The 15,653-nt window shown below is 37.3% G+C and overlaps 1 protein-coding gene across 6 annotated transcripts in view; it reads right to left on the reverse strand.

Moving 5' to 3' along the window:
- Positions 1–15,653, reverse strand: part of PPARGC1B (PPARG coactivator 1 beta) — a 123,510-nt gene that overhangs the window by 19,149 nt on the left and 88,708 nt on the right. For 3 of the 6 annotated variants that reach the window (XM_032209012.1, XM_032209009.1, XM_032209010.1), the window contains exons 2-4: positions 13,996–14,169; positions 4,387–4,602; positions 247–363 (exon numbers count right to left, since the gene is read on the reverse strand). In XM_032209012.1, coding sequence (XP_032064903.1) covers positions 247–363; positions 4,387–4,602; positions 13,996–14,169 — 507 coding nt within the window. The remainder of the gene's footprint in view (positions 1–246; positions 364–4,386; positions 4,603–13,995; positions 14,170–15,653) is intronic. The other 3 variants (XM_032209011.1, XM_032209013.1, XM_032209014.1) reach the window with 2 other exon arrangements.

A 15,653-nucleotide genomic window follows, 5' to 3' on the forward strand; every position in this document is an offset into this window, starting at 1 on the left:
GAGAGCTATAAACACAGAGAGAACAACTACTCAACCTTCATAGGAGCTCTGAGTGGCAGAAGTAAAGAGGCAATAAAGAGGAAAAACTGACTACATCACCTGGAGAATCACTGCCAATAAGCGCAATTAATGCTGAGCTAGTGATCTGAACATATGAAAACTGTGTAATATTCCTGGCAAAAATTTCATCTCACATAAACATAGTCCACTGTTATGTAAAGCTGTAGTTGCCAAGAAGAACAATACCTTTGCACACGACCGCTGAGGTCTGGATTTAGAAGGTCCTTGACGGCATATATTCCCCTCTCTTTGAACCTCATAGCTTGGAGGCACATTGGATGGTGAGAGAAGCAACTTCTTTAGCTAGAAAGGGAAATGGTGAAAGAAAGAGTCGAAATTCCTACATAAATGAACAGTAGTCACTTCTTTTTAAGTTCCTTAAATTCCCATACTTAAACACAATCATAGGATAAGTGAAGTAGAGATCCAAAAACTAAAAACCACAGTGTTAGTTATTTTATTTTAACAGCCTATCTCCCCCCACCACAGAATTATTTTATCATTATTCATACAGACCCTCCCTTTCTTCATACATTAGGAAGAATATAAAAATCAAAATATCAAAATCAAATATCAAAATCATACTCATGGCTGTCAAGGAAAGATAAGAGGATAGAAGAGGCATGGTAGCTGAGTTACTATGTTTAGGAGACATCTTTCATTAGCAAAGAGCATCTTATTTCTTCCATATAATTCTCAAAGATTTGGAATGGTTCCATGGATATTTCCCATTATAGAAAGTGACAGAGAATAAAGAAGTCCCCTTCCCCTGAACATGAGTAGAATTTCATCATTTTCTTTAACAATGCCCACCCAAAAAAGATAAAGAATCTCATGAATCAAGCTCATGAGGAAGATGCATCACAGGAGGACTGAAGACCAGCAATAACTTGGCAAAGCCAAGCTTTAAAAAAAAAAATCCTGAATTTATTGCTGCAGTTAGTCTGACTTGTCATCCCATGAAAATAATAAAGAAATAGTAACTCCGATACATTATGGTATCCCAAATTCTTAGGAAGAACTCAGTGCATATGGAGACTGAAACCAGCTAAAAGACCTGGCAACAGTGATTTCACATTTTTGTGTATATACTGTAATAATAATTTAAAAGCACAGCAAGATTTCATTAATGGGTGGAAGAAATAAAATTTGTTTCGCATAATTGGATAAAGGTAGGAATTATATATTATCTCAATAAGCCCTGAAAAAATGTCGATAATTTAAACATTCTGCAACTTTTTGGAAATAGCTTAACTGCCAAAATTGAAAATTACTCTTTATAACAGGGTGGGGAAATGTAACTCTTTTATGACTTGTGGACTTCAACTCCCAGATTTGTCATAAGTTATAAAAGGACCATAGTCCCCCACACATGCTTTACAAGAAAGACAGATTCTCCTAGTACTTTGAAAGTTACTAAAAGTCATGATTTCAAAATACTCTGCAAGTCCTTCCCAAAAAAGCTTCCAAAATCTTTTGGAAGTTCTTTCCAAAACAACAACATAGGATGGGTATGCTATGGGTTAGCCATAGTGGTTAGGGTAGGATTATATTTCAATAGTGACCTCATGGTACCTTAAAATACTAGCTAGGTTAAGCTAATTACAAGTATGTAGCATATTATTTTCTTCAGTCTAGAGACAAAGAAGTAGAAATTGAGGTTGAAAAATGAATATTTTTCAGTATGAAAATTTCAAATTTGTGATTCCATTTTTAAGTTGCAAAGAGAGAAAAAAGCACGTTCAATAGCAGTTTGTGGAAAGGTGCTGTTCCCACATTCAGAGAGACCAGGTTTAAAAAGGCTGCTGGTAGGTTTCCAGACATGGCTGGCAGTATTAAATTGGTTTCTGAAAATTTGGAATATTCTCTTTCCCATTTATCCTAATTTGTGATTTATTTTCAGATACTAATTTTAGTATGAATCAGGAAGTAGGCATAAGCTCCTGCCAAAGAAATCAGTTGGATGTAACATTCTAACAAGGGTTTTAATTAATTAATTCAACAGCTCATGAAGCAATCTGAAGAAGCATTTTCTTTCTTAGTTTTAGGTGGGTTTAATGATGTCTGTAAAACAGATATATTCCAAATCCGAGTAAAATCTGAGTAAAATATTATTTTTAAATAACTGATAATATTTCTTTTCTGATTAAATGCCCAGAATATGTCTGTTTTTTAAAAATAGAAATTTACATTTCCCACTCTCTCACCGAAGGCAAAATGGGAATATTAACCAACCATTGACTCTGGTGGGAATATGGCAGCAAAAACAACTTTTTAAGGATTGTCCAGAAACTCAAAACTCTCAACAATTAAGCAAATGACAACTATTCAATTAGTTCCCATAACCAAAATTTTAAAAGTTTTTTTAATACAATGTCGTGCAATACTAATTTGATCCTCTAGTTGTAAACTTTTTACAATGACAAAATATTAAAGTTATTTCCTCAATTTAGCAACATATACATCACGTGTGTGTATGTGTGTGTGTGTGTATGTGTGTGTGTATGTATGTATATATACATACATACATACACACACAAAGATTTGTACTATGTGTGTCTGTGTGTGTTCGTGTGTGTGTGTGAGTGAGTGATATGTAGAGACATACACAGGCAGATGTAGACGTTTGTGACATGAAAATGTGTACTTCTTACCACTAGATGCCACTATAAGACTTTTAGAAATCATGACATTCAATAATGGTAGATAACAGGGAAGTAGTATGGATGGACAAGAGGCAAGAATCTACACAGCTATGTTTCTGGTATCCTGTGCAAAGGTTCTGCTTGAAATGAAGAATGTTCCTGTCGTGTAAAAGCATATTTTGGGAAAGGACATTATGGAGCATTGAAGTTTCAGAGTTCCATAATGATCTTTCCTTGTTAAGTGAAACCTGGATTATAAACAGCAGTATTTTCTATTATCAGAGAGGCTGTCATCCATAATATTATTTTCTTTGCTCTCACCTGCTGGTTGGTTAATAATACCATGTACTGAGGAATAGAAACCACAGAAAATCAACTGCAGATTATTCTGCTAACTCAAGGAAGGACTAGAGTGTGTGCCTCAAATAAGAACACAAAATTTCTCACAAAGGTCAGTTTTTCTTGGGAAAACAAGTTCCTTTACAGGACCAAATTTCAAGACCCTTGGAAATGATGATATGTGAGCTAAAGAGTTAAACTCAATTTCTAATGACTACATAGACAACCATGCAACAGCAGTGTAATATCTTGTATTTCCCAGTGATATTTGATGATCTCTCATCCAAGTACTAATTAGCTCAATTTTTATCTCATTTGGTTTCCAAGACCAGCTAAGATTGGCCAGAGGCAACTATCAGCTGAGACTATGAAATCTCAGAACAATTTATTAAATTACTGTAATAGAACAGGTGGTTTTAGAGAAAATGCTGCATAGCAGCTTGCCCTATATCATGACTACTCATGCAAAAAAAAAAGTCACAATTTACAAAATCATGTACATCTCCTTAACAGACATGAAAGTGTAACATAAAGAAAAATGTAAGAGATGAGACAAAACGTTGAACAGTGGGCATCCCTAGTGTAGATAGTATTTGAAATGAATATAGGTGGCCCTTGACTTACAATCACAATTGGGACCAGATTTCCAGTTGTAAGTTAAGGTACCCATGTGACAAGACACAATTTTACAACATTTTATGTGGCGGTCATTAAGCAAATCACTGCAGTCGATAAGTGAATCAACAGTCATTCATGCCATGACCGTAAGTGCAAACCCATTTTTCTGAAAGGGCTTGCCGGAAACCAGCACAAAATGCCAGAAAACCAGCAGAAAACATTGCAAATTGTAGTCACGTGATTAGGGGACAGTGCAACCGCTTGTAAGGGCAATCCGGTTGTCAAGCATCCAAAATGGGGGTCATGTGATATGAAGTGTAGGGTGTGTGGCACATTTTATGATGGACAGAAGTGTTTTGTGGGGTGTAAAGCACGTGTTCTGCACCAGTGGTGATTTCAAATGGTTAAGCAACCAGTCGTTAAATGGAGGACCAGATGTATTATGATGTGCTTATGTGCTTTCATGCACTAGCCCGCTCTATGCCTTTTTCTTTTTCTATCCTAATCATATTCTTCCCGATGTAGATTTCTACGGAGCAGATCAAATGAGAGCAACAATGTGGAACATGTATACGTATACAATAATAGATACAACGCTTTTGTACTGTTATAACTGTAAGCCTATAATGAAAAAATTCAGACCTTTGCTTCCTATCATACCCATGCAGCCGGATTATCAGAGGCGCATCCAAATCCACCTTAAACAGTAGGAAGTGGTTCTTACTAGAGACAGCTCATCAACCTCTTGGGCCACAGGAGGCCCCCTCGTGACTGGTGCAGCAGGATTGGGAGAGGGGATGGGTGAGGTGTAGCCGCTGTTGGGCATGTCCCCCTCGTCCATATTTTTGAAGACAGCCAGACCCATGTCTTCTTCCTGAATGTCATCCAGTGTCTCAGTGAGAGCTGCCAGCAAAGCTTCATTCTCACTGTCGATAATCTGCTGGAAAGAGTCAGAAGGACATAGGAGAAAAACAGAAATTAAGAAGAGATGTTTCCCAAACAGAGTGTTTCTGACAAGATACAAACACACTTGTAATCGTATTCTAGTTATTTACACAACATAGTAGCCAGATGTCTTTATATTCTTTTAAAAGCAGGCAGAGAAACTGATAATACCATGGTATATTTATATTCAATACATGCCTAACGTTAAACATACAGTAAATAGAAAGTTTGATCATACGGCTCTAAAGTTTTCTTTGGCCTTTAGTCCAATAAACAAAGAAAGAAAGAAAATGATTCAAATGCTGACAAACATAGCATATCAACAGCCATTACTATAATTCAGGAGAGTTCTATTTACAGTGTTGTATAGTCATTCTTATAGCCAAACCCTTACTTGCCCCAATCACAATTCTTGATATTTTAATACATACCCAAAACTGGGGATAGAGCCAAGAAGAATATATACATCTTTGATAGACAGTGATTGATCACACAATGTATTTACAATCCCGCTGACACTAGCCCAAAATATAACAATAATAGGACACACCAAATCATAGATTTAATGGAATAACACCTGTAGAAACAGGGTTCCTAGTATTGTCAGGATTTGACAGAGTCAACCATAACTCAGTTTGAATTAAAAGAGGAGCTGTGTTGAAGTTTCTTATTCCAGATAGCTACCACAATTCTTGGGATTCAGAACACAAAATATATGATGTATAGGCACAAGTGTGATGTATTCCAGTTTATTAAACCCCAGATAAGATCCCAAAGTCATGCATTAATGAGAGAACATTAGGAGTAAAAATTTATGGTCTATCTATAAAACATTAAATGTTATCATTTTTGAAAATATTAAAAAAACTTATGCTGTCCTAAGCAATTTAATTAGCATTAAATCTCATCAAACACAATGGACATTTCCTAATTAAAATTTCTTAAGATTAGATTAATATCTTTTTGATATAAAATAAAACATTACCCTTCAATTAATTGATGGCATCTCAATCTGCTACTATTTTTCCTCATTTATATTAAAATATTACAAATTGTAATAGAGTAGAATAGTAATGTAATGTAATATAATGGAAGGGAAGGGAAGGGAAGAGAAGAGAAGATGTAAGGGTCCTCCAGTCTTCTAGTCTTTGTAGCTAGATAGTACTGAAATGTGGTAATATTTTTCACTTCTGGGAAAATCTTTCATATAGCAATAAAATTGGAAACTGCTAAAGTACTCATTTTAAATCAATGCACAAAATCCAGTCAAAGTCAGGAACTTTAACTCCAACTTTCAATGGGAAAATTAAGAAAGTATTCAAATACAACTGAAATAATGTGACACATGAATGCAGCACTAGGCAGCAACTTCCACGTATCTCCACCAGAAATTACTTAGAATTCATGCAGGTCAAGAAAAGGACTGGTAAATCTGAATTTCCAATCAAGATGAGCTTAGGATACTAGGATTGCCATATCTGGGCTTTTAAAATCTGAACAATCCATGGAAGATAATGAATTAGAATTTTCCCCACTTCTTTGTTGCTGCATAGTGGCTATCCAAATATAATAGCTGTATAAGATATATCTGATCAGGACCTGGTAGATCTTAGAAAAAATGAAGTTACCCAAAGCAATTAAAAATTCTGGAGCTCTTTAATTATATTATGGAGTGTTATTGAACTGGAAGTTAGTAAGCAATACTGTATCTAACCTCATATGACATGATTCCTTATGACATGATTCCCTTGTCATGTTGCAATACCTAGCTAACATTTCAATGCTTAATGAAATGGTTCCCAAACTGTGGTCCATGGGCCTCTGGGGGAATCCATAAAGGCTTGAATAAATGTTCTGATTTGAAGTATTGAGTTAAGTATTGGGGATCCATGGTGTTGGTCTATGGCCACAAAAGGAATTTAAAGAGAGTCCAAGTACAATACATTCCACCCTTGCATGTAATGCCTATACTACCTTTAAAGCTATAGCTGTGCTCACATGACGCCCTGAGATCTAGCCAATTACATTTTAGCTTAGCCTGGGGTAAAAACTCCAGACTGTTTGATGTTTAAAATTCAGTGTGTTGTACAAACATGAAAATGGGTTAACAGAGTCAACTGTGATTAAATTCACTATGTGTGAGTCATGCTTAGATAGTAAGTTTGCTTAAAAACACAACAAATAACAATATTATACCAAATATAAGCAAATACTCAAATCAGATCCAGACCCAGATTTACCACGAGAAATGCACTTGCTTTAGCCAACTTTTATACCCTATTCAGATTCTCAGCCTCTGCTGTTATCTCATTCATTATCAAATCAAACAAATTAATCTATAATTTTGGACAATGTAAATTGCAGAGCCCTTTTTCCTGCATTTTCAGATGGAGCTGCAGAAGAGGAAAGAATGAACAATTCTACACTAACCTTTGTTCTGATCCTGATTTGGACATAGCTGATAATCACATGTTCAAGTTATATGTAGTTGACCCTCAGCCTACCAGGCTAGTAATGGAAAGAATGCTCTAGAGACATAACACATTAAGTGTTGAAACCTGAATGCTGGAAGCACTGATATAGAACACACTGACACTGATACAGACACAGACACACACAGACACACACACACACACAAACGGGAAAAGCTTAGCTGTCTAAAACATTAGATACCCTAGTCTAATCCAGTTAGAGCTAATTCAAATACATGGCATAGTGTTTCCCACTGATGTTATTAATTCAAATTTATATGCAAGGTAGTTGCATTTACTGTACAACCTTCTTGCTGATAAGTACATTTATTTATTTACTATAGGCTGATATAGGATTGTTTTCAACAAACTATATACTGTATATATAGCATACTTTTACAATAATACTGTAGATATTGTACAATCACTTGTGGGTCTTTCTCAAGCCCAAACATATGAACTGTTTTTCAGATATTTAAAAATGTAGTTTGTATTTAAAGAAATAGAAAGTCTTCAGTGACTCTAAGCATATCTTTGGGCTATCTGCAGCCATTAATTACTCCATAATAGTGAAGTCATTAATGCCACCCCTCCCCCAAGTCATGTTACACAATACAGCACCAAGAATGCAGTATTATTTGAGAAGATATTTTCTTTCTAATATTAGCAAAATACCTCTTTATATAGGACATCAACAGGATATTTTTCATGGTGTTCTATGCATTCAGTCTGTATGAAACACAAAGGCTTGCTCTGTTTATATTTTCCTGGGTGGAAAATACATATCCTGCAATGATGGTCTGTCAGTCATTCTGGAGTTTTTAGAACAACAACATAAAGCGGCAAAGTGAAGGCACTATGTCTCTGAAAGTTCTTAATGAATGAGCAGTTATAGTACAACTAGCCAGGCAGGTCCTGAAATCTAAGGTGATATTTATATTAAAAGAAGGAACAGAAAAGAAGTAAAGACATGTTGATATGTATCCATTAATACACCTCACCTTTTGAACTAGGACAAAGTCCTTTATGCAAGCAATCAAATGTTTTTTCTGCCATTTTCTTTATGCCGTATAAAAGCAGTATGTACATTAAATAACTCTTTTACAGTATGCAACACAACTTGCCCAAACATAAGCACTTCCCCCCACACTCTTTAATTTAATATGCCTCTTTTCAGTTACTTCTAGGAGGCTCTATCCTAGGAAGTGGAAATACCCCCATCCCTGTAAAAATTGTTACAGGGGAATCAGCGTATAAATAGATTCTTTTATTGTAGGAAATAAATAGCAATAATATTAGCTTTACACACACCCTGCTAGGTCTTTTCGCAACATCCTGCTAGGCTAGGCTCTTATTAAATCAAACCAAGGATGGATTGAGTGGGATTCTGAACAAAGCAAGATAAGCTAAGATTGTATGTTGTAAGGGTAAGTAACCACCTTTCCTGTCAGCATAAAGCAGGAAAACCTACCTGGAAGATTCTGGTGAGGTGAGACAAAGCTTCTGCCCATGGTTAGACATGTTCTGGTAATTGGCAAGGTCTGGTGACTTGAAACTGTGGCATGCACTCTGAATATTAATGAGTGAATCATCTTTTCATGAGCAGCACCCATGTATTTGCACTATTGTGTTAATATGCCAATTTAAGATTCTTTTTCTCTGCTCTTATCCAGACCAGCTTTGTTGCACTTATCCAGAACAAGACTGTTGTTCTTGCCATTGGTATCTATGTTGTGGGACTGTGGGTTGTTCATTCATTCCTCCACAACTTTCAGCCATTTCAGGAAATTAAAATTGCAAACCCTTGTTTGCTCATACAGTTAAGCTTCTGCAGCAGATCAGTTAGAGGTTGCTTGGATAAGCTTCATTGCAGCTGGTCAGGCCTCCTACTGTAATTACACTCAGCAGTAACCAGAAGGGCTCCAATTACCACATTTCTATGCTGTTTTATTTAATGCATTTTAGAATTGCTATTCCCTGAAAAGGGCTGATTAAAACTCTCTTGAACCTCCATTAAAAAAATACAAAAAACCCCCTCTCTAGATGCTATAGTAGAATCCAGGAACGGCTCTTACAACAGCAGCAGAAGTATCTCCTCCTCACTCCTCCCCTCCCAAAAAAGACTGAGCTGACGGGTGTCAGTAATGTTCTCATTGCTATTTGTAAAAATTGATGATGTACCTGGAAAAGAAAGAAACAGCCTTTCCAGGTTGTTACTGAGCAAAAATTACTGTGCTGTATGATTAACCCTTTGCAGGCTAAAAATATGGTGAAGTAGCAAAGGGGAATCAGGAATTCTGCTTTTATTTTATTCTCTGGCTTAGCTTTCACGTGGAGAAATAGGCATCACTTCTATCATGGACAGTATGGCACCAGGGAGAGCTGGCAAGAGGGTAAAACCACATATCACTTGCATGGAACTAGTGAATGCCTAACAGAAGCCTGGCTCAAGGGAAACAGTTTGGCAATGAGTTTGACTACAGCTTTAATATACTGTTTCCATAGAACACTTAACTTTGCCAGCCCCAAATCCAGTCAGTAGATCATAAAATTATACTAACTGATAATCCTATTTGGGGAACATAAAGACCCATAAATTCTCATCAGAAAATGCCCAGCGTTTCCAAAGTTTTTACATCGGGAGAGTACTGGCAAGGCTTCATTCCATCACTAAAATTCTTCCCCAATGGCCTGTCAGGCAATCATAGACATGGCATGGTTTGGCCACTGCACTCACTCGGTTTAGTAGGAAATATGTTCCCTATTTCCAGGTCTTTGAATTATGTTTGGTAATGGAGAGATTTCCTTTTAATTCCAACACTTTTCCTTAGGGGAGTAGATAGCCTTATAAATTGGTTTAATAAATAAATAGTTGGTTTGATTGCGTTGTTGCTGCCATGGGGTGAGGATTTTAATGTTATGAGTCACCCGGAGTCACCTCTGTGTGAGTTGGGAAACCATATAAACTTGTATACTAAATATTCAACTTCTTTATTATGTTTACTAAGTTGAATGACACATTTTGATGTTCTCTCAACACATTAAACTATATAGGATTTATCCACAGGAAAACTGAAGGTAGGAGGAGCAAATGAAAAGTAATGCCTCCAAAGTTGTAGGTCACCAATAGATGGCAACACTGATATGTTAGAAGTTGTGATGTGTTCTTTAGCATCTGCTGTTTTCACTCGGTGGAAAGTTGCCGTGAGAAAAGGTTATCTTGCTATTTATTCATGAAATGGAATCTTGTATTAAATACTCAGTGTACTTTCATCATGACTGAATATTTGTCTGCTGAAAGAGCCCCTCCAACTGAAATTGATCAGCAAATGCAGATTGTTTATATTGATGACTGTGCTGGCATGAGTACTGATAATTTGCCCTGGCCTTGAGGAAAGGGTGGATGGATTTCATTCAATTCATATTTATTATGTACTGTCTGAATTGCCATCTTATAATTATCTTGTAAGGAAGATATATTCTTTACTAAATTCTTAACTTGTTTTGTGGTGGTTTTTTTAAAAAATAATTTGTGATCTGCCCAGTCAGTTGGAGCTGTATGGCATCAAAAACTTAATCAAATAAAGGCATAAAATGCATCATTGGGTCAAAAAATATACTGTAAATATGGTGAACTAGAAAGAGCTGATGAAAGTATCATGCACAAAGTGGACAACTTGTGCCAGCAATCAAGTTTCAGATGAGAAAGTTTGATTAACTAATTAAGGATAATTAGAATATCATTCAAAGGGAAATGGCTGTCAAGCTTGACATTTCATAGGAATGTGTGAGGTCCAATTATTGATATTCTTCAAAATCAGAAAGTTTGAGCAAGGTAGGTTCCTCACAGGCTTATGGTTGAGAAAGCTTAAGAGTTGAAATTTGCCAGCAGTTGTTGTCATGCTACATGAATGAAAGTGAGGAATTTCTTCACACCTTGATATCTGACAAAAATGGGGCTCATTATTATGACCCAGAAATGAATAATCAATCTATACAATATATATTATCAGAAAAGTTCACCTATGTAAAAAAACTTTCAAAAGTCAAGATCTGGCAAATGGAGCTATTCACATAGGATTTCCTTGAACCTACACCACTATTAACTTGTAGTGCTACATTGCAACATTCAAAGCTTTGAAACAGAATTTTGAAGCACACTCAAAAAAATTTGCTGCAACATGACAACATTAGCCTCACCAGCCAAGAGGCAATTGTGAATCTTATCATCTTATAACATCTGGCATACAGTCCAAGATGGTGTCATACAACTTCTATCTTTTCCAAAAATTTAAGAAACACTTTTGTGGGCATGTGGTGACTCAGAGAGCTTGAGGGAAGAGAAAACATGTTGAGTTCTTTCATGATGGCTTTATCAAGCTTGCTTATCAGTGGCAGCAATGTAAACAGTGGTGATTATGTGAAGAAGTTAATATAAGGTAACAAAATAGCTCATTTCAGGGATTTTTTCCATTTCATATATTACTTTTTAAACTAAACTTATGTTATGGTGGTTAGAAGCATTACTTTTCATTTGAATCCTATTGCAATTACTTACAACATGCCCTGATTATAAGGGTACTAATTGTAGTGTGAATAAAATGTATCCAAATGTGAAATATTGCACCACTTTGTGAAAACCCAGAAAGGAAAGGGAAGCTATGGGTTGTGCAAAACAAAAAAACAAAACAAAACCCCTCTCATAAGCCTAGGTATGTAATGTGGTTTTAATCTTCACTGGCTCATTGCTCCATCCACCCAGCACCACGTCTTAACTCATTATTTGTATAATGGGACAACATATATTTAGAAAGTACTGTGGAAGCAACATACAGAGAGCCTCATCTATAAATATCCACATGCACAGAGATGTAAAGGTGATGCTGAAGCTGGGGAATCAAATAAAGCAGCTTTCTGCAGGATGGAAATTAACATTCTCGAGTCATATAACTTATGCTTCCCCTGCACCAGCCTTCTCTGCATCCTTCTCCTTTAGTGCTCCCACCTACAGAAGAATAATCCATCATCTTAAAAAAAAAAAAAAAAGCTGGATGCACCAGGCACCATCCTGTAATTTCCCTTCAATAATAGATCACAAGAGGATTGGCTCAGTAACCCTCTCCCACTATTCCACTTCCTCATTAGCTTTACTACACTTGCTCCATTTAGAAACCAAGTGCAAATTAATGGAGCACTAATCATGTGCAGAAAATACATATTAATAGCCTGGATCCCCTCCCTATCCACAGCTTCTTTTCCTCATTTTCCTCATACTGTTCTAAGGAAGGGAAAAAAAACAGGCTCCAAAATAAGGAATTAATAGGCTTATGAAGCTATTAAGTAGAGTATTCCAGGTGGTCCTGTTAAAAGAGATGCATAACTAAGCTAGGAGTGAGCTATATATAGACAGATAAGGGAATTTCTTTTCCTTAAATTTGGTTGAGTGATTTTTTTTGCAAGAATTCCTAAAACAGCTGGGTTTATACAGTTATATATATAAGCATGTAATTACATATACAGTGTGATAACATTATAACATTATACTGTATATTCTCATTAACTTGGTACTCAAACGTAGACATGGTTAGTGCAAGTCAGATTTGCCCTTAGAGGCATGATCTGAAGCCCAATCTCTTTCAAGGAAGTCTGTCCTCTATTTCTCTAACCAAAGGCATCACCTGATGCTCTTAACAAAGAAGGAAGTTGATATAGCAAGCACTTAATGAGTTTTGAAATAAAGGAGCCCATACAAAAATGCAAAATGTGAAATTCACGTGGCAATACTGGATCCAAAATTATATCTTAGAATGTGTACTTTCTTTACAAAGGGCATGGAGCTCTGTTCAGAAAAAAGATGTACACCAAGATCCTTTTTAATTTCTTAGCCCCCATTTGATATTCCCTTCCAGTTTTCTACACATCTCCCATGCCCTTGATCGATACAGGCATCTCCACCCTATGATTTACTCTACCTTTCTTTGCTATGATTATTAAGTGAAGCACTGCAGTTTTTAAGTGACTCATAAAGTTAAGGAAATCCAACTTCCCCTTATTGATTTTTCTTATTGGGAGCCATCTGGGAAGGTTGAAAATGGTGATCACATGACCCTGGTTGCTGCAACCGTCATAAATACATGCTGGTTGCCAAATGTCTGAATTTTGGACACGTGACCACACAGGGAAGCTGCAATGGTTGAAAGTCTGAGAACTAGTCATAAGTAACTTTTTCATGCCATTGTAACTTGAAAAGGTCACTACACAAATATCTGTTAAGCCAGGAATGGTCTTGTAATTAGAGGTGCTATTCAGCATGTTCTGACCAGTTCTGGAGAACCGATAGCGGAAATTTTGAGTATTTTGGAGAACAGGTAAATACCATCTCTGACTGGCCCTGCCCCCCATCTCTTCTCTGCCTCCCGAGTCCCAGCTGATCGGAAGGAAATGGAGATTTTACAGTATCCTTCCTCTGCCATGCCCACCAAGCAACACCACACCCACCAAGCCACGCCCATAGAACCGGTAGTAAAAAAAATTGAATCCCACCACTGCTTGTGATGTTTTACTTTACAACTGCACTGCTTAGCAACACAGTTGTTGGTCCCAAAGTGCAGTTGTTAAATAAGGATGGCTTGCAGTTTTGCCCTTGGCAGCTTTCCTGCAGGGGTACACAGCAACTCAGAATGGCTGTTTAACTCAATCAAGATTAAAGTAAATACAGTTAACATGATTACTTCCCTTGTATTTAATCATTCTCTCTCCACTCCTGTCACATTTGAAATTACAATTTGGTTGCAATTTTTGCATACACCCAAGGTTTTCAGGAGCTCCCAGAGTGACACACTTCTTAAAGGAAGGAGAAAACCGTGCTGCACAGCAGGTTCCCCTCTGTAACAGGGGATCCCTTGATAATAGGATACCTGAAAGAGCTCAGAGTCGTCTGTGCTGTACTGACTGGATTCTGTTTCGGAGTGCTCACACCACCACTGGAACTCGCTGAAGCAATTGGCTGAGTCAAAGTCACTGGTATCCAGCGGAGACAAATCAATCTCGGGGAAATCAGAATAAAGATGCTCCTCACCAGACACTTCGTACTATGAAGTAAAGGGGGTGGGGAGGGAGAGAAAGAATAATAGTGAGTTTTGCAATGTATAGCACCTGTCTACAAAATTCTTGATTACTTCATGGCAAATAATACACTTGCATTCATGCAGCTGTATGTATGTGTGTGTGTGTGTGTGTGTGTGTGTGTGTGTGTGTGTGTTATATTTGTGCTGATAAATAAATAAAGGGAGACTAGTATAGATCTATTTCAAGCTATCTAGGTCTCATCAGCTAGCCATACCCTTACTGGGATTCGAACCTGTGCTGTATTGCATCTTAGGCAGATGTGTTAACCACTAAGCCATAGAGTTCAACTCCTTATCAGCTGAGCCGGGGTGATAGGCATCTATTTAGAGTGAGACAGTGGATTTCTGTCTGGATGGTCTCTTGTGAAGAGCCGATGGACAGAGAATGGAAGATTTTTAGATTTTAGATTTTTTAGATTTTATTAGTATTTGTAGGCCGCCCTTTTCCCTGAGGGGACTCAGGGCGGCTCACATAAAATCGGGGAGGGGGAATACAGACGTTAAGATAGAGACATATAATAAAATAGTAAGCAACATACATTCATCATTCGGGAGGGGTAACTATCCTTGTCCCCAGGCCTGACGGGCGAGCCAGTTCTTAAGGGCTGTGCGGAAGGCCTGGACGGTGGAGAGGGTGCGAATCTCTACGGGGAGCTCGTTCCAAAGGGTCGGGGCTACTACTGAGAAGGCCCTCCTCCTTGTAGTTGCCAGCCGACATTGGCTGGCCGATGGAATGCGGAGGAGGCCTAATCTATGTGATCTTATTGGTCGCAGGGATGTAATTGGCAGAAGGCGGTCTCTCAAGTATCCAGATCCACTGCCATGTAGGGCTTTATGGGTGACTAATAGCAGTAGTGAACTTCCTCCCATATTTGGGCATACCGGGGGTTGTAACTCTAAATGTATGTATGTATGTATGTATGTATGTATGTATGTATGTGTGTGTGTGTATGTGTGCCTGCGCACGTGTACATACATACATATTATACTTTATGTTCCCATGATCTTCTGGATACAGGTAAATCATATTTTTACACAATGACCAGTGGATTAATTTAGCAACTCGGTCGTGTCTAGCTTTGTAATCAGTTTGTGTGATTTTGCTGCATTCACATATTAAATGTAAAACAGTTTCGACTTTGTTATTGTAAAGTTGGCAGTTTGGGTTGTCAGTGGATTTTTGTATCTTCGCTTTCATGGCATTAGTTTGTAGTGCTTGTTCTTGAGCAGCCAGTATTAAACTTCCGTTTCTTTCTTCATAGTTTCCATCTTAAGCCATGTCCATGTCAAGTTGTCATCACATTTTCCTTCAATGTTTTTCAAGTGCTGTCCATGCAAAGCTTTGATTTTCCATCTATTTAATCTGTCATCCAGCTGTTTTCCCTTATATTCTGCCTTTGTTTCTGTTGTTTTTATGCTGTTCTCCGTTTTCACAGCCTGCAGCAATT

Source organism: Thamnophis elegans, chromosome 2 (genome assembly GCF_009769535.1).
Source record: "Thamnophis elegans isolate rThaEle1 chromosome 2, rThaEle1.pri, whole genome shotgun sequence".
Classification (NCBI taxonomy): Eukaryota; Metazoa; Chordata; class Lepidosauria; order Squamata; family Colubridae; genus Thamnophis; species Thamnophis elegans.